The sequence below is a fragment of the Callorhinus ursinus genome, unplaced genomic scaffold (genome assembly GCF_003265705.2).
Source record: "Callorhinus ursinus isolate GAN/ISIS: 27379988/994484 unplaced genomic scaffold, GSC_fseal_2.0 scaffold10, whole genome shotgun sequence".
Taxonomy (NCBI): domain Eukaryota; kingdom Metazoa; phylum Chordata; class Mammalia; order Carnivora; family Otariidae; genus Callorhinus; species Callorhinus ursinus.
In genome coordinates, this window is record NW_027397072.1 from 87,621,904 (window position 1) to 87,642,476 (window position 20,573).

Genomic DNA, 20,573 nt, shown 5'->3' on the forward strand with positions numbered 1-20,573 from the left:
CTGCAGGAGTCAATCCCAGAACCCTGAGATCATGACCTGAGCCAAAGTCAGACACTTAACCAGCTGAGCCACCCAAGCGCCCCATGCTGGTGCTCTTTAACATCCTAAAATCCGGACTAAACTGATAACGCTGGAGAGTGGTCCTTAAAATGGAACAGGTGTCAGAATTATCTGGTGAGATGATTAAATTCAGATTGCTAGCCACCCCCCCCCCAAGTTTCTGGTTCAGTAAATTTAGGGTGGGACCCAAGAGTTTGCAGTTTTAACAAGTTCACTTGGTCTGGTGACCATACCTCAAGAACCCCTGATCTAGAGGACTGATGATTTGGCTGTGGTTTTGGGGTTTTTTGTTGTTGTTGTTTTTGGTTTGGTTTTTCAGAAATACTTCATAGTAGTGCTGATTTTTTTCTTTGAAACTGTTTTCTTACAATACATCTGTGTAATAATGAGGGAGGAAGGTTCTCAATACTGATAGTAATCTCAGGTCTGCTAATTGTAGGGTACATTACCTTAGCTGCAATAGTATTTTTGTCACAAGATCCAAAATAAGAATACATCATGTACATTTTTTGGTATGTACTTATCCTAAATCACAAATTTGCTTTTATATATTACTTTTTGTTTATTTTACCAAAGCTAAAACTGTTTTTTTCATTGTAAAGTTAATCAGGACTTTAGAAAGAATATGTGTATTTTTAAATTAAAACATACTTCAGTGATAATGATCTCAAAATATTTAGCATATCTAATAATCCTTCTAAAAGCCCAGCGTGTTTGATGTAATGTAGATGTTACTAACACTCAAGTGGCTCCTGTAAGTTGAGGATACATTGATTAAAAGATCTCAAACAGACTAACCTAAGTGTTCTAGTAACACAGATGTTATTGATCATCGCATAGGAGACATATAAGAAGTTCATTAGAAACCCAGAACTCTAAGACAGGTTTTTTGCTAAGTCCTATAAACGTATAGGAAGACGCCCCCCATTATTAAACTTAAACTAACATACCTTCAAAAGGTTATTCACTTCTTATCTCTTATTTACGTGAACAAACAAAAGAAAATTTATAAAAATTAAATTAAAAATAGTTATGGTCTGGCAGCAGATAGAGATATGGCTTAAGCAAGAATTATTGAACTGAAAGGTAGGTCAGAAGGAATTAGTTAGAATTCAGCAGAGAGAAACAAAACAGTGGAAGAAAAAACTGAAAGATTGGGTAATAGAAATAAAGGATAGAATGAAGACAACCAACATATATTTACTAATTGAAGTTCTAGAAGGAGAGGAGAGGAAAGAATGAGGTAGAGACAGTATTTGAAGAGAATGAAAATTTTTCAGAGCTGCTGAAGGACGTCCATTCACACATTTGAAAAATCTCAATACAATTTCAAGTAGAATAAATAAAAGGAAGTCTACCTCTTCACATAAAAGTGAAACTGCCCACCAAAAAGGACAGAGAAAAGTCCTCAAAAGAAGACCCATTGCTGGAGTTTGAAAAGATGGCGGAGGAGTAGGGGCCCTATTCCGACTGGTCCCCGGAATTGAGCTGGATATCTACCAGACCACTCTGAACACCCACAAAATCAGCCTGAGATGTAAGAAGCTATATCTGGATCTCTACAAACAGAATATCGCAGGCAGTTGGTTTTGAGGTATGAAGCGGGGAGTCGTGATTCTGCAGGCAGATATTGGAAGATAAACGGAAGGGAGAGGGAGCTGTCGGGATCCTGCACCACCAGTTCTTGAAAGCCTCCTCCTATGCTGGGGACAGGGCACAGACTCACAGACCAGTAGTGGCGAGGAAAGGACTTTAGGGCAGCCCCTCGGACTGAAACCTGGAGCAGCAGGGCCGCACGTGTGAACTGGGGCGGCTGGCAGTTTTAGAAGCACAAAGGGCAGAGACGTGCCCCTATGCCCTGAAGTGGAGGTGAGGACTGGGAGCCCTGCTGCGGGGCATATAACCCAGGACGCTGCAATTTATACCAGCACAGACAGAAACGGGGATACTGTGGCCTGGAGAGCTCACTGAAGAACAGACTGTGATCTCTCTGCTCTGAGGCAGAGGGTGGGAGACGATCTCTGCTCTGACTCTCAAAAGAGACGCGGAAAGCCACCAGGGAAAGCCGCCAGAGAACAAAATCCCAAAAAATATGGTTTTCACTGAACCCATCCCCCCCCACTGGGGGCAGGGCAACTCTGCCCAAACAGGGTTGTTTGAGTAACAATGCAGCAGGCCTCTCCCCCAGAAGACAGGCTGGGAAAACAAGAGGCCAATAACCCTAAGGTCCCTATAAACCAGGTGCATCTTGCTTGGATTGTGGTCAATAATTCAGACTCTGTACATTCCCTCAACTACCCATGAACAGAATGACTAGGAGGAAGAACCCCCAAAATAGGAAAGACGAGACTGTGAATTTTTTTTTTTTTATGTTAGGTTAATCACCATACATTACATCATTAGTTTTTGATGTACTTTTCCATGATTCATTGTTTGCATATAACACTCAGTGCTCCGTGCAGAATGTGCCCTCTTTAATACCCATCACCAGGCTAACCCATCCTCCCACCCCCTTCCCTCTAGAACCCTCAGTTTGTTTTTCGGAGTCCATCATCTCTCATGGTTCGAGACTGTGACTTCTGCCACAGATTTACAAATGGATACAGATATAACCAAGATGTCAAAAATGGAATTCAGGGTAGCAGTTGTGAAGACAATACTAGAACGGAGAAATCGATTAATGGCAACATAGAGTCTCCAAGGACAGAAATGAGCTGAATTGGCAGAACTTAAAAATGTTATCAATGAGATCCAGTCTAATCTGGATAATCTAACAGCTGTGGGTAAGCGAGGCAGAAGAACAAATTAGTGATCTAGAAGACCAATTAATAGAAAAGAAGGAAGAAGAGGAAGCCAGGGAGAAACAACTCAAAATCCATGAAAACAGAATCAGAGAAATAAGTGACACCATGAAACTTTACAATGGCAGAATTATTGGGATCCCTCAGGGGGTGGAGAGAAAGAGGGGACTAGAAGATATATTTGAGAAAATCGTAGCTGAGGACTTCCCTAATTTGGGGAATGAAACAAACATTTGTGTCCTAGAGGCAGAGAGGACCCCTCCCAAGATCAAGGAAAACAGGCCAACACCCCAGCATGTAATAGTAAAACTCGCAAATCTTAGAACCAAGGAAACCATCTTAAGGGCAGTTAGGGGGAAGAGATTCCTTATGTACAGAGGGAGGAACATCAGAATAACATCAGACCTATCCACAGAGACCTGGCAAGCCAGAAAGGGCTGGCAAAACAAATTCAGGGTACTAAACGAGAGGAACATGCAGCCAAGAATACTTTGTCCAGCAAGACTGTCATTTAGAATGGATGGGGAGATGCGGAGTTTCCAAGACTGGCAGAAACTGAAAGAGTATGTGACCAGTAAGCTGGCCCTGCAAGAAATATTAAGGAGGGTTCTATAAAAGGAGAAAGACTGCAAGAGTGATATAGAACAGAAATTTACAAAGACGATCTATAGAAACAAGGACTTCACAGGCAACAGGATGACAATAAATTTGTATCTTTCAATAATCACTCTCAAAGTGAATAGCCTAAGTGCTCCCATAAAATGGCACAGGGCTGCAGATTGAATAAAAAGACAGGACCCATCCATATGCTGTCTACAAGAGGCTCATTTTGAACCTAAAGATACATCCAGACTGAAAGTGAATGGATGGAGATACATCTTCCATGCCAGCAGACCTCAAAAGAAAGCTGAGGTAGCAATTCTTTTATCAGACAAATTAGATTTTAAGCTAAAGACTGTATTTAGAGACACAGAAGGACACTCTATCATTCTTAAAGGGTCCATCCAACAAAAGATCTAACAATTGTAAATATCTATGCCCCAACCTGGGAGCAGCCATCTACATAAGCCAACTGTTAACTAAAATAAAGAGTCATATTGATTATAATATGTCAATTGTAGGAGACCTTAACACTGCACTCTCAGCAATGGATCATCTAAGTAGAAAATCAACAAAGAAACAAGAGCTTTGAATGACACACTGGACCAGATGGACCTCATAGATATATACAGAACATTCCACCCTAAAACAATAGAATACTCATTCTTCTCGAGTGCACATGGAACTTTCTCCAGAATAGACCACATACTGGGTCACAAATCAGGTCTCTACCGATACCAAAAGATTGAGATTATTCCCTGCATATTCTCAGACCATAATGCTTTAAAACTGGAACTCAATCACAAGAAAAATTTGGAAGCAATTCAAATACTTGGAATTAAAGACCACTCTGCTCAAGAATGTTTGGGTCAACCAGGAAATCAAAGAACTTAAACAATTCATGGAAACCAATGAGAACGAAAATACATCGGTCCAAACCTATGGGATACTGCAAAGGTGGTCCTAAGGGGGAAATACATAGCCATCCAAGCCTCACTCAACAAAATAGAAAAATCCCGAATTCACCAACTAACTCTACACCTTAAAAAACTAGAGAAAAAGCAACAAACGATGCCTAAGCCACGTGTTAGAAATAATTAAGATCAGAGCAGAAATCAATGAATTACAAACCAGAAACACAGATCAGATCAACAAAACTAGAAGCTGGTTCTTTGAAAGAATTAATAAGATCGATAAACTGTGGCCATGCATATCCAAAAGAAAAGAGAAAGGACCCAAATTAATAAAATTATGAATGAAAGGGGAGAGATCACAACTAACACCAAGGAAATAGAAATAATTATTAGAAATTATTATCAACAATTCTATGGCAATAAACTGAGCAATCTGGATGAAATGGATGTCTTCCTGGAAACCTATAAACTCCCAAGACTGAAACAGGAAGAAATTGACAAGCTGAACAGGCCAATAACCAGTAACGAGATTGAAGCTGTGATCAAAAACCTCCCAAAAAACAAGAGTCCAGGGCCTGAGTATTCCCTGGGGAATTCTACTGAACATTCAAAGAAGAAATAATACCTATTCTTCTGAAGCTGTTTCAAAAAATAGAAGCAGAAGGAAAGCTTCCAGACTCATTCTATGAGGCCAGCATTACCTTAATCCCCAAACCAGGCAAAGACCCCATTAAAAAGGAGAATTTCAGACCAATATCCCTGATGAATATGGATTCCAAAATTCTCAATAAGATCCTAGCTAATAGGATCCAACAATACATTAAAAGGATCATCCACCAAGACCAAGTGGAATTTATCCCTGGGATGCAAGGGTGATTCAACATTCGCCAATCAATCAATGTGATAGAACACATTAATAAGAGGAGAGAGAAGAACCATATGGTCCTTTCAATTGATGCAGAAAAAGCATATGACAAAATACAGCATCCTTTCCTGATTAAAACTCTTCAGAGGATAGGGATAGAGGGAACATTCCTCAAATTCATAAAATCCATCTATGAAAACCCCACAACAAATATCATCCTCAATGGGGAAAAGCTGAGAGCCTTTCCCTTAAGATTAGGAACACGTCAAGGATGCCCACTCTCGCCACTATTGTTCAACATAGTACTAGAAGTACTAGCCTCAGCAATCAGACAACAAAAAGAAAAGGTATTCAAATTGACAAAGAAGTCAAACTCTCTCTTTTCACAAATGACATGTTTTATGTGGAAAACTCAAAAGACTCCACCCCCAAATTACTAGAACTCATACAGCAATTTAGTAATGTGGCAGGATACAAAAATCAGTGCACAGAAATCAGTTGCTTTCTTACACACTAACAATGCAACTGTAGAAAGAGAAACTAGGGAATCAATTCCATTTACAATAGCACCAAAAACTATAAGATACCTCAGAATAAACCTCACCCAAGAGGTAAATGATCTATACTCTAGGAACTTCAGAACACTCATGAAAGAAATTGAAGAAGACACAAAAAGATGGAAAAACATTCCATGCTCATGGATCGGAAGAATAAACATTGTTAAAATGTCTGTGCTACCCAGAGCAATCTATACCTTCAATGCCATCCCAATAAAAATTCCAATGACATTTTTCAAAGTGCTAGAACAAACAATCCTAAAATTTGTATGGAATAGAAATGATCCCAAATCGCCAAGGAAATGTTGAAAAAGAAAAAGCTGGGGGCATCATGTTGCCCGATTTCAAGCTATATTACAAAGCAGTGATCACCAAGACAGCATGGTACTGGCACAAAAACAGACGTATAGACCAATGGAACAGAATAGAGAGCCCAGATATGGACCCTCAACTCTATGGTCAAATAATCTTCGACAAAGCAGGAAAAAATATGCAATGGAAAAAAAGACATTCTCTTCAATAAATGGTGATGGGAAAATTGGACAGCCACATGCAGAAGAATGAAGCTCGACCATTCTCTAACACCATACACAAAGATAAACTCAAAATGGATGAAAGACCTCAATGTAAGACAGGAATCCATCAAAATCCTAGAGGAGAACATAGGCAGTAACCTTTTTGACATCAGCCACAGCAATTTCTTTCAAGATACATCTCCAGAGCTAGTGAAACAAAAGCAAAAATGAACTTTTGGGATTTCATCAAGATAAAACTTCTGCACAGCAAAGGAAACAGTCAACAAAACAAAGAGGCAACCCACAGAATGGGAGAAGATATTTGCAAATGACACTACAGACAAAGCGCAGATTTCCAAGATTATAAAGAACTTCTCAAACTCAACACCCAAAAAACAAATAAGTCAAAAAATGGGCAGAAGACATGAACAGACACTTTTCAAAAGAAGAATACAAATGACTAACAGACACATGAAGAAATGTTCATCATCATTAGCCACCAGGGAAATTCAAATCGAAACCACATTGAGATACCACCTTACACCAGTTAGCATGGCAAAAATTGACAAGACAAGAAACAACAAATTTTAGAGAGGTTGTGGAGAAAGGGGAACCCTCTTACACTCTTGGTGGGAATGCAAGTTGGTGCAGCCACTGTGGAAAACAGTGTGGAGGTTCCTCAGAAAATTAAAAATAGAGCTACCCTATGACCCAGCAATTGCACTGTGGGAAGACTGACTTCTAAAAAATCTTCTGCCACCGTGGTGTCCTCTAGGCATTCATGTCTTTATGTAACTCTCTCCCCTTGAATGGCCATTAGACTGGCCTAGTGACTTGTTTATAACCAGTAGAACACAGCAAAGGTGACAGGGTGTCACTTCCATGGTTAGGTTAGCTTGTGACTTCTGTCTCATTAGCAGACTCTCTGTCTTCTCCACTTGCAAGCTGACATTATTAAAGAGGCCATTTGGGGATGCCTGGGTGGCTCAGTAGGTTAAGCATCTGCCTTCAGCTCAGGTCATGATCTTGGGGTCCTGGGATCAAGCCTTGCATCAGGTTCCCTGCTCAGTGGAGAGTCTACTTCTCCCTCTCCCGATGCCACTCCCCCTCACTAATGTGCTCTTTCTCTTTCTCAAATAAATAAATAAAATCTTAATTAACAAAAAAAACAACGCTGTGGCAAGGAACTGAGGCTGTGGCTCCAGCAGCCTTTGAGTCACTGAATTCTGCCATTTACCACATGCATTTGGAAGCAGATCCTTCTCTAGTCAGTCCTTCAGATGAGACCCATTCCTGGCCAACACCTTGATTGCAGCCTTGTGAAAGACCCTGAGAATCTGGCTAAGCCCTCCCTACCTGGTCTCCTGACCCATGGAAACTGATATAATGTGTACTGTTTAGCTAATAAGTTGGCAGTGATTTGTTACACAGCAGTTTGTAACTAATACATGGATAAAACCAATGAACAGAAAAAGAAGTGAAAACGGCTTATAAACTATAGAAAGTCCTCTATGTAAAATTTTGGAAATGCTTCTTTGCCTGAGATCATTTGTGATACATACGTGTGTTTGACAACACAGAAGGGTGTCTGGAAGGGAGCATACTGAATTTAATAGTGGTCATATCTGAGGGGGGAAGGAGGGAAAGGACATGTAATGAGAAGAGATGTTCACCTTTTTTTAAGGTTGTAAAACTTTCAAATCATGTATATTAATGTACAAATCATAGTAAGAAAACAGTAAAGGAAGCCTTGTCAGAAATTTTCTTGGAAGCCCAGAATTTTTCTGAATTTTAAGAGAGGATTTGTTTGTGTTGATCTTAAAAAAGATAAAAAGAGAAACTGGAACACAATACAAAATGATACAACCGCCTTAGAAAAGTTTGGCATTATTTTATAAAGTTAAATATACTCATTATACAACAACAGTCCCACTCTGAGGTATCTATCCAAGTGAAATGAAAGCCTATATTCACACAAAAAAAATGCACAAACCTAACCACTGAATTATACACTTTAAAAGGGTGAATCTCATGTAGATTATTTCTCAATAAATTTTTTAACATTAGAAACCCATACATAAATGTTTAGAGCAGCTTTATTTTAAATTGGAAAAAAACTAGAAACAATGCAGATATCCTTCACTGGTAAATGAATAAAACAAACTGGTACAGCCACACAGTGGAGTCCTACTCAGCAGTAAAAAGGAATGAACTACCAATACCCACAGGATCATGGACAATTCTCAGATGCATCCTGCTAAGTGGAAGGAACCACATTCAAAAGATACACGATGCGATCCAATTCATATGACTTTCTAGAAAAGGCAAAAAGGTGGGGATGGTGGTGCTACAACTAAAGAGGATGAATTGTACTACAAGTAAATTATACCTCATATACCTGATTTCAGAATGATTAAAAACAGTTGTTTTTTGTTTGTCTTGGTTTAGTTTTGAGGTTTACCACACAACGATTGGGTTTTAATTCTAAGTTACATAAAGGCTTCTGTTATAAAAAGAATGTACAAATTCCCCTTATTGTTCCTATTGTTAGTAATACTTAGTTGTGCTGGGGTCTTTATTTTGGAATTGTCTAATGGAGAAAGACAAATACTGAAAGTTCAAGCACAGATTTGTAACGTCAAAGTATGTTATGAGAAGATTAATGCACTTTTTTTCTTTTTTAACTCCCCAAAGGTGAGGAAGAAAATGCTTCCCGTTCCTCCGGATGGGCATCCTATCTACATAGTTGGTCTGGACTTCGATAGATTGACAGGAAAACATTATTTATTAACCAAATAGAATCCATTTGGCAAAAAAAGTTTCACGTATATTGCTGTCATTCTTTTGTCCAAAAGTGTGTGTGTATATATTCACATCTACATGTATTTGTACATATGTATGTCAGATGTATTTAAAAAGTCTCCGCTTGAAGTAAAAGTATGAAGTAAAAGTACAGCAGCCTGAAGTGTTGATACCAGCCCACAGTCCTTTGACTCTGTGACCTCCCAAGCGTGCTGCCAGATGAAAACACCAAGAACAAAGTCACTCCCTCCTTCTGTGGAACCTCAGGACCCGCCTGTTTCTGCACAGTACTGTGAATTTCAAAGTTAAATTTTGGTACAGTCCCAACTGGAACTTAGGTTTTGAAAATAATGTTACTAGACTATTTATTGCAAGAGCAAACTTGCAGATAGATTATTATTATAAATTGTTAAAGCAAATGTAATTAGAATATGAAGGAAAATGCTTTATTCATAAAGTTGACATGTTTATTAAGGGATTATAAAACAAATATGTATAGTTAATTATGAGACTTAACATTTTATTTAGTAACTTTTAAATGACTGTTCTTTTTTTCTCTAAAATATATTATCTCAAAACTCATTATGTTGTCAGAAGCCCTAGTGTGGGCTGGTGTGACACAGAACATGAACATAGGGGACCAGCTCATTACCTTGAGGTGATTCTGTGTTGTCTCTCCAGGCTCTTGAAAGGGTTCATCTACTTTTAAGCCATGAATCTGTTTTGAGAATTCTTTCCATCTCCCCCAATAGAAACTTATCAGAACATTGACTGTGTCATTCAGCATTGTATCTAATAGGAAAGTGATGCTTCCCATGGTTCAGCAGACATGTCGTTCCTTACACTCTCCATCACAAGGAACTTCAGGAAGACACCTTCGAGGTCAGTGTCACATTTTCACAGGTCTTGTGGTGTTACCTGCCTTTGATGCCTCTGAATATATTTTATTGACAAGATCAAAATTGTGTTCTTAAATCATAAATATGAGAATTCTATTTTTAATATTTGTTAAAAAATCACACAATATGCTCTGTAAAGTTCCCTTAAGCCTTCCAATTTATATTCTGATTTTCATTCTCGGCTGGTGAACTGACTTTGTACTTTGGTTACTCAGAGCATTTGTTTCATTTCCAATTTAATTTAACTGAAATTTGCTGCTGACATGTTGAGTTTGTTCTTTACAAAATATCTCCTATTATCTGTCTTTCCTCCTATTTTAGAAGAACAGACCTAACTAGTGAATGTATTAATGAACATGCATCCATTTCAGAGCTGACTTTAAAAGTTTAGTGTTTTTTTTTTACTTTATAAACTGTGAATATGCATATGCCAGCAGCATACAATGTAACTGTAATAGTATTTAAGTAACTTTCACTGTAAGTCTAGGCCTTTTTGAAGTCTGTGTAAACTTGTTTTGAAATATAGTCTCTACTTATGAATGTAATAACAAAAATACCTTTTTGCATGATAAAAAAATTACTTTGATTACAAAGTGATATTCTTTCATGGTTTCAGCAAGAGGAAATGTAATGATTATTTTAATATTTCTATTAAATATGTTTAACTGCATATCATATTTTTATGCCTACTCTTTTTCTGTTAGACATTGTTTGGAGTTTTCGAGTTAGTCTATGAACTGGCATTGCACATCCCCTTACTACTGTCTTTAGACAGTTGGGACCTAGAGTATCAGGTACTTGAGAGAACATAGATTAACCTTTTGGTATGTGATGTGTAGATCATGGTGCCTTCCATATCTAACATCTACCTTCCAGTGGAACCGGGAGCCACACAGCCTTTCTTTGGGCACCTCACAAGTTCCACCCTCCTCTGTTATGTAAAACATCTCTTATATACAGTGAGTTTTGCTTATGCTCCAAACAGTGTATGATCAAGAATTATATTTCTTTAAACAAACTCTGGGAGAAGTGTAACTGAACTGCTTACTAAAAGCAAAGCCTTGCTAAAGGCAAGCAGTGTTTTGTGTTCTTTTTAAACCCTGCATTAGGGGCGCCTGGGTCCAGGCTCAGTCGTTAAGCATCTGCCTTCAGCTCAGGTCATGATCCCAGGGTCATGGGATCGAGCCCTGCATCGGGCTCCCTGCTCAGTGGGAAGCCTGCTTCTCCCTCTCCCACTCCCCCTGCTTGTGTTCCCTCCCTCACTGTCTCTCTCTCTTTCTCTGTCAAATAAATAGAATCTTTTAAAAATAAATAAACCCCACGTTAGCTGGTGATGTCACTGGAAATGTATTGAGGAGTGCAATTTCCAGTAAAGATACAATTTGGTTTTTGGTGAATAGCATGACACACACAAAAAAGTACTTGTACCGTTTGATTAAGTTGGAATGTAGTGGTCACAACTTGGTCTAAGACTATTCTATTTTGATTTGGTCTCTGAAAATCAGCTATTTGTTTCAAACTAAATGCACACCTAAGGAAAACAACCTGATAACAATTTTACAGGTGACTTTGAGCTCATTTTTACCTGTGAGTGTTGAAAAGCATTTGGTTATTTACGTATGAGTTATATACAGAAGAAAAATCTTTTCCCCCTACATTCATAATGTGACTACATGGGGGGAAAATCAAGTTGTGGCCTTCAAATTGTTACTTTAAAAAAAAAGTAGAAAGGTGCATGTGAATAGAATATTGAATATGGTGAAGAAATACAATTTCAGTTTCAATAATGTAGGTGATGACCCCAGCTTCCCTTCAGGGTGGGCTCACTGAGAGCCCACATAGTGGCTACCTCTCCAGACATCTGCCTAGAATTGAAGATGACAATCCTCTCTACCCCTTTTTCTGGGAACTTTTGCCCCACCACCATACCAAGGGGCAAACAGAATCAACTGAACCAGGCACAGAGCCCTAACCCAAGCCAAATAGATTAGATTCAAGAACGTGGATTTGGGACCACAGAGTCAGGTTCGCATCTCTGTGTAACTGGAATTGTGGTATGTAAAGACAGGAACTCTGGAATACCCAGAAGGGGCAAAGAAAGCCCACCTAGAAAGCACAAAGGAGGCTAAGCTGACATGCAGACATATCAAATATGGGGTGAGAATACTGGGGGCTTCAATTCTGCTTCTAACACCTGAGACGGGTACAGTGGGCTCCAGACTATGTCCCTGCATCCTCAGTAAACTTCTACATGAGTTTTGAGAGTGACTGTCAGGCGTCTGGAACACAATGCCGTGGTGAGAGGAGAAACTCTACACTCAAGACCTGGACAGAATGTCTTCTTCACTATTGATGGACTCAGGCTGTTCTCTTGACTATTTGAGCCCCATCTCTTTATCTGCAAGAGAAAGACATCATCAGCCCAGCACAGTAGGCACTCCAATGTTAATTCCCCCTTTTCAGTGTTACCTTCCTACTTCCACAGCCTGCAACAAGGTTTACCAATTCACTTTACTTTTTGTCCCTTTTGTCCTTCAATGCATGCCACATAGCACTAAATAAATGTGCTGAATGAGTAAGTGATTTTAATAATCAGCAAGTGAATGTAACATTTACTTGCACATGCCCCTAATAATCACCTCTTGTTTTTTAAAACTTTACAGTCTACCCCAAGCTAGGACTAGAATTCAGGTTTCATGGAACATGATCAGCTCTTGTTTAATGAAAATGAGCAATTAAAAATGTAGAATGAACTCTTGAAACTAAAGTTCAAAAAATTATAAGGAAGTGAACAAAAAAGCAACTATTAAGAGAAAAAGAGATTCTAAGCTCAGGATTTAATAGGAGTCTCTGGTCTCTGTAAATAAGAAAATAGGAAGAAATTTTCAAAGAAATACTACAAGAAAAGTTTACAAAACTAAAAGCCAGGAGTCTAAAATAAAAGACTTATCAGAGATCCAGTATAATAAAGGCATAGTGATACAACTTTTTAGAACAGAAAGCACTCCTAAAAAGTTTCCAATGACAGGGGTGCCTGGGCGGTGCAGTCAGTTGAGCATCCCGACTCTTGAGTTTTGGCTCAGATTGTATCTCAGGGTCATGGGATCGAGCCCCACATCAAGCTCTGCACTCAGCACGAAAGTCTGCTAAAGTTTCTCTCTCACTCTCCCTCTGCCCCTCCCCACCAAATATCTTTTTTTTTTTTGTATAGGTAGTCCAAAGCCTAGCACACGGTAGATATTAGTAAATGTTTGCTTCATGTTTGAGTTAATATCAACCTCATTCCAGAAGTTTAGAGTGGTCATAAATATTGAATAAATTAATATACCATACATTAAAAAGAAAAAGTTTCCAATGACAGATGGTGACCACACTTGTGGTGAGCATTGCATGATGTATAGAAATGTTGAATCACTATGTTGTATACCTGAAACTAATATAACACTGTATGTCAACTACAATTTTAAAAAAGAAAGAGAAGACACATTTACAGTACTGTACTGCATTAAAAAAAAATCCACTTGTAAGTGGACTCATGCAGCTCAAACCAAGAAATAAAAAAAATTTTTAAAGAGAGAGAGAGATCATCTCTTTTTGGATGCAGTTAAATGGTATGCATGGAGAGAAATTTATATTATTTAATGTAATAATTGCTAAATGTTAAAATTGACCAAAAAAAGTTTCCAAAGAGAAAAAAGTAATTTACATACACAGGAAGAGAAGGAAAATTGCATCAAACCTCTCAAACAGCAACAGCACACCAGAAGACCTTGGAGAAATTCCTTCAAAATTCTGAGTCAAAATGATTTGCAACCTAAAATTCTACAAACAACAAACTTTCAATTAAGTGGGAGAACACAGACTTTTTCAGATCCTTAAGAATTGGGGAAAACATTACTTCACATGCAGCCTTTCCTGTTGAGAGAATATGCTCCAGAAGGCTGAGAGAGACCAGAAGTAAAAGAGGGGCATCCAGGAAAGGAGACTGAGCACAGGAGAGTGCTGAGGAGTGGCCCCAGGGTGCCTGCTCTGAGCATGCCTGGAGCTCCAAGAGAAAGAACCAGGAGCTAAGGCTCCAAAGGGGGATTCTCCAGGAAGAAAAAAAAAAAATGGCACTAGTGGGTTATTTGATGTAGCTGAAGTGTAAAATTTTATTAAAAGATGTTGGAAGTGGAAATGTGAACACTTACAAAATATTTTAGACAAAGGAAATATATTTAATTTGTTTGGTTATGATAATGTGTCTATGTTTAAAAAGTTATTTTTAAAACGTGCTGAAATATTTATAGTTGAAATCATATTTGATCCAAATTAATATGAGAGGGACAGGGTGATTAGGAGTGTGAGTGAAAGAGGATTGACAAGGAGTTGAGAGTTGTTTTCTTATCTACCCAAACATTTTCATTCTATGTGTTCTTTCCCATCTATACCATAAGCATACATCTTTTCTTCTGACATCATTTATACATTAGTTTTTTACATATTTGTTGACATATAATTTACATACCATAAAGTTCCTTTGTTGAACATGTACAATTCAATGGTTTTAGTACAGTCACAAAGTTGTGAGACCATCCCCACAATCTGAGTTTAGAAATTATTACCCTCAAAAAAGAAACTCCCTACCCATTGGCAGTCACTCCCCCATTAGCCCACCTCAACCCTGGGTAGCTACTAATCCTCTGTCTTTAGAGCTGCCCATTCTACACTTTTCATATAAATAGAATCATATGTGTGGTCTTCTGTGACTGACTTCCTTCATCGGCATAATGTTTTCAAGGTCATTTGCATTGTAGCATGCAGCAATACTCATTTTCTTTTACTGCTGAATAGTAATCCTTTGTATGAATGCCATGTTTTATATATTCATCAGCTGGTGGACATTTTGGTGTTTCCAACTTTTAGCTACTAAGAAATTGCTGCAGGCTGCCTGGGTGGCTCAGTCAGTTAAGCCTCTGACTCTTTATTTCAGTTCAGGTCATGATCTTGGGATCATGAGATGGGGCCCCACATCCAGCTCCGTGCTGAGCGGGGAGTCTGCTTGAGAGTCTCTCTCTCTCTCCCTCTGCCTCAGTCTCTCCCCTCTTCTCTTTAAATAAAATAAATAAAATCTTTTAAAAAGAAAATTGCTAGTGGCGCCTGAGTGGTTCAGTCGTTAAGTGTCTGCCTTCAGCTCAGGTCATGATCCCAGGGTCCTGGGATCGAGCCTAACATTGGGCTCTCTGCTCCGAGGGAAGCCTGCTTCTCCCTCTCCCACTCCCCCTGCTTGTGTTCTCTCTCCTGCTGTGTCTCTCTGTCAAATAAATAAACAAAATTAATAAAAAAAATTGCTGCTATGAAAATTTGCATACAAGTTTTTGTGTGGATATATGTTTTCAGTTCTCCTGGGTATATACCTGGGAATGGAATTTAGCATCATATGGTAACTGTATGTTTAACTGTTTGTGGAACTGCCCAACTTTTCTAGAGTGATTGCTCCACTTTACAATTTCACCAACAAGGTATGAGGTTCATTTTGCCCACATCCTCACCAAAACTTACTATCTGTCTTTTTTATTATAGCCATTCTAGTGGATATGAAGTGGTATTTCACTGTGGGCTTGATTTGTACTTCCGTAATGGCTAATGGTTTTAAAAGTGTATCTCATGTGTTCTGTGTATCTTCTTCGGAGAAATGTCTGTTTCAATTATTTGCCCATTTTAAAAATTGGATTATTTGTCTTTTTATTATTTAGTTGTAAGTGTTCTTTACATACAAGTTTACATGATGTACAATTTTAGATACAAGTCCCTTATCAGATATATTATTTGCACATATTTCCTACCATTCTATGGTTTGTCTTTTTAAACTTTCTCAGCGATATCATTTGCAGCACAAAAGTTTTTCATTTTGATGAAGTCTCAGTTTACCTTTTTGCTTGTCACTATGCTTTTGATGTCAGATCCAAGCTTCATTGCTTAATCCAACAATTACAAAGATTTATTCCTGTTTTCTTCAAAGAGTTTTATAGTTTTAGCTCTTACATTTAGGTGTCTGATTTGCTTTGAGCTAATCTTTGTAATATGATATAGAAAGGAGTCCCACTTCATTCTTTTGCACGTTGTCATCCAGGACTATTTATTAAAAACACGATCCTTTCCCTATTGAATTGTCTTGGCACCTTTGTTGAAAATCATTTGACCATAAATGTACAGGTTTATATCTGGATTCTCAATGCTAGTCCCTTTATCTACATATCTGTCCCTACGCCAGTCCCACACAGTCTTGATTACTGCAGCTCTTTAGTAAGATTTGAAATGAGCAAGTGTGTTTCCTCAAACTTTGTTCTTCCTTTTCAAGACTGTTTTGACTCTTCTGGGTCCTTTGCATTTCCATGTGAATTTTAGGATCAGACTGTCAGTTCTGCAAAAACACAAGTTGGAATTTTGATAGGGCTTATGTCGAGTCTGTAGATCAATTTGGAAACTATTGCCTTCTTAACAATATGTCCATAACATAGGGTGTCTTTCCATTTCTTTGGGTCCGCTTTAATTTCTTTTGACAATCTTTTGTAGTTTCCAGTATACAAGTCTTACATTTAATAGTTAAATTTATACCTAAATATTTCATTCTTTTTGATGCTATTGTAAATTGAATTGTTTTCTTAATTTCATTTTTGGATTGTTCATTGCCTATGTATAGAAATATAATTGATTTTTCTGTATGCTTATTTTATATCCTGCAACACTTAACTCTTTAGTTCCAGTAGCTATTAGTATGTGGATTCCATAGGAATATATGCAATTATAGTCCATAGTTCATGTCATATCATACACAAATATAGTTTTACCCCTTCCTTTCCTCTTTTGATGCTTTTTAATTATTTCTCTTGACTCTTTGTCTGGCTAGAAACTCTAGCACAATATCAAAGAGAAGTGGCAAAAGAGGATATCCCTATCTTATATCTGGTCTTAGGGGAAAAGCATGCAGTCTTTCACCATTAAGTAGGATGTCAGCTGTGAGATTTTCATAGATGCCCTTTATCAAGTTGAGAAAGTTTATTTCTATTCCTAGTTTGTTGAGTGTTTTTAACATGAAAGAGTGTTGCATTTTGTCAAAAAAATATTCAATCTCTTTTGAGATCATTATGAGTGTTTGTCCTTTATTAATATGGCATATTCTTACATTGATTGGCTTTTGGATATTAAACTAACCTTGCATTCCTTGACAAAAGTTGATATTTGAAGCTTAATAATGAGGGCTGGAGTGTATATAATACTATTCTCACCATTTTGATATGTGTTTGAAATTTTCCATAATAAAAAGTTACTAAAAATTTAAGAGTCTGTTTTTTTTGTTTGTCTCCTTTTTCCTTTGTTCATTTGTTTTGTTTCTTAAATTCCACATATGAATGAAACCATATGGTGTTTGCTTTTCTCTGACTGACTTATTTCGCTTGGGATCATACCCTCTAGCTCCATCCATGTTATTGCAAATGGCAAGATTTCATTCTTTTTATGGCTGAGTAATATTCCATTGTGTATATATATATATATATACCACATCTCCTTCATCCATTCATCCATGGATGGACACTTGGGCTGTTTCCATATCTTGGCCAGTATAAACAATGTTGCAATAATTATAGAGGTGCAGAGAACAAACTGGTGGTTACCAAAGAGGAGGTGGGTGGAGGGATGGGTGAAATAGGTGAAGGGGTTAAGAGTACACATCCCAATGAGCACTGAGTGATGCATAGAATTATGGAATTCATTATATGTACACCTGAAACAAATATAACACTGTATGTTAATGCTACTTCAATGTTTTATTTAATTTTTTTAATGAATTAAAGAATAGAAAGTTGTTAGAGAATTAGTGAAATGTAAATAGGATACTAAGAAAGTGGGCGGGAGGAGTCAGTGTTAACTTTAGGAGAACTACAAGGTGAATGACAAAGAAGATATAGTCATAGTACACTTGTGGCTTACTGAATAACAATACAAAGTCAAAACACTATTTGCAAAATATTCAAATGTTATATTGGGAAAATGGCTATGAGTAAAGTGAGGATACACAAAGGCCCTAAATTCCCACCTAATATAAAAGTAAATAAAAAAGATAAAAAATGGATTTAACAGGGGTACCTGGGTGACTCACTTGGTTAAGCATCTGTCTTCAGCTCAGGTCATGATCTCAGGATGCATCGGTGCTCAGTGGGGAGTCTACTTCTCCCTCTCCCTCTGCCCCTCCTTCCCCCCGGCTCATATACTCTCTCTCTCTCTCAAATAAAGAAATAAAATCTTTTTAAAAAATGGACTTGACAAGTCAACATATTATTTAGAAATATGAAGGTAAATACCAGAAGAAAAAAGTAAAAGAGTTGAAAGTCATTGCCTTTGGAGAGAGGGCCTAGGGTCAGAAAAGTAGAGCAAGGGATTTGTGTTTTTCTTTTACAATCTTTTAAAAATAAAACAAATAAGTGATACATTTATATAATGAACAGGAATCCAAAGATACTAGAGATACCGCTCTAACACATGTAGTTATGGACTGAATCATGCCCTCCAAATTCATATGTGGAAGCCTTCCCCCACAATATGACTGTATTTGGAGATGAGGCCTATAAGGAAGTAAGGTTAAATGAGTTCATAAAGTTGGAACCCTAACCCAGGAGGACTGGTGTCCTTATAAGAAGAGGAAGAGACCAGAGCTCGCTCTCCCTCTCTCTACATGCATGCACCAAGGAAAGACCAGGTGAGAATATAGTGAAAAGATGGCTGTCTGCAAGCCAGGAGGAATGCCCTCACCAGAAACCAAATCAGCTAGAACCTTGAGTTTGGATTTCTGGCCTCCAGAACTGTGAGAAAATAGATTTCCACTGTTTAAGCCACTCGGGCTGTGCTGTTTTGTTATGGCAGCCAGAGCTGACTAATACACGTCAACACGGTACATATGTTAAAGTTATACTTTTAGGATCTATAACTAATGTCCATTTTTTGTTGTGTTTACTAAATCTGATCTTGGATAACAAATATCAATAGAAAACATCAATAATTGATGGATTAGTAAGACTCATTTCTCAATACAGTAAGTGAATGGATTTTTGTGACTATTTTTCCTCCTATTTCATTATATAGTACTATACTAGTTAGGGTTCCCCAGAGAAACAGAACTAAGAAGTCCCATGATCTGCTTTCTGCAAACCAAAGAATCAGGAGACCCAGTGGTGTAAGTTCCAGCCCAAAGGGAGAAGAACAATGCACCAGCTCAAAGATAGGCAGAGAAAGTGAGTTCTCCCTTACCCTGCCCTTTGTTCTACTTGGGCCTCCAGTGGCCTGGACGGGGCCCACCTGCACTGGGGAGGGCCAACTGCTTCACTCTGTCCTCCAATTCAAATGTTACTCTCATCTAGAAACACCTCTGCAGACACACCCAGAATAATGTTTAACCAGATATACAGGCACCTGTGTCTCGGTCAAGGTAACATAACATTAACCTTCACAATTACTATATGTAAAAATAGCTTTCGAGAGACTATGGACTCTGAGAAACAAACTGAGGGTTCTAGAGGGGAGGGGGCTGGGGGGATGGGTTAGCCCAGTGTTGGGTATTAAAGAGGGCACATACTGCATGGAGCACTGGGTGTTATATGAAAACAGTGGATCGTGGATCACCACATCAAAAACTAATGATGTATTGTATGGTGACTAACATAATAAAATTTAAAATAAATAAATAAATAAATAAAATAGCTTTTGTGAACTTAACAGCTCTAGTCAAGACACCCAAATACTTCCATATCCTCTATTTCATGGGGTAAGTCTGGATAAACTGAAAGCAAGCCACTCAACACTGCTTTAACTTGATTTTTCTCTCTCCCAACCTGCCTTACTGTATATGTCGTGTGGTATGATTAGAATAAACTAATGATGTAATGTGTGGTGATTAACATAACATAATAAAATAAAATAAAAATTTGTGGATCTAAAAAAATAAATAAATTCTTAATTCACCCATTTAATCCACATTTTTTGACTAACATTAACCTAATTTCATTGGTTGGGTATAACTACATTAGTTAAAAATACATTTTAGGAAAATGATAAACTACTAACCTTATATTTCAAGGTAGTAAATTATATAAGCAAACATTATTCTATGCAAAAATCTCATGATTTCTGCAGTTAACTTCACTCTGTCTGAGAAGGCAATGTGGTGAATAGGAGCACAGGGTTTGGAGGCAAAGTGCCAGGTTTCAAGAGTTCCTACACTACTTACTAACTATATGACTCTGCGCAAGTTAATTATCCCTGCTGTGCATCAGTGTCCACATCTATTAAATGGTGTGGGAACACGGTAAGTTGGCTAACCCATCAGCCATTCCACTTTTTTCTCTCCTGCTCCTCCCATTCCAGATGTTTGAAGGCCAGATACCTTGCCAAACTTCCTAATAGCTAGGCGTGACCAAGTACCTCATGTCTGGTCAATGAAGAATAAGACAAGTAAGTCTGCTGGAGGCCACCTGAGAAGGCTTATGAATTTTAAGAAAAAGAAAAGAGAACCTGCTTGGACCACTT

General features: G+C 38.0%; 1 protein-coding gene across 1 annotated transcript in view; it reads left to right on the top strand.

Moving 5' to 3' along the window:
- GCC2 (GRIP and coiled-coil domain containing 2) overlaps positions 1–15,340 on the top strand; it is a 67,818-nt gene extending 52,478 nt beyond the window's left edge. The window contains exon 23 of the mRNA XM_025869100.2: positions 9,007–15,340. Within this exon, the coding sequence (XP_025724885.1) occupies positions 9,007–9,077 (71 nt within the window). The 3' untranslated portion in view covers positions 9,078–15,340. The remainder of the gene's footprint in view (positions 1–9,006) is intronic.
- The last annotated feature ends 5,233 nt before the right edge of the window (positions 15,341–20,573 follow it).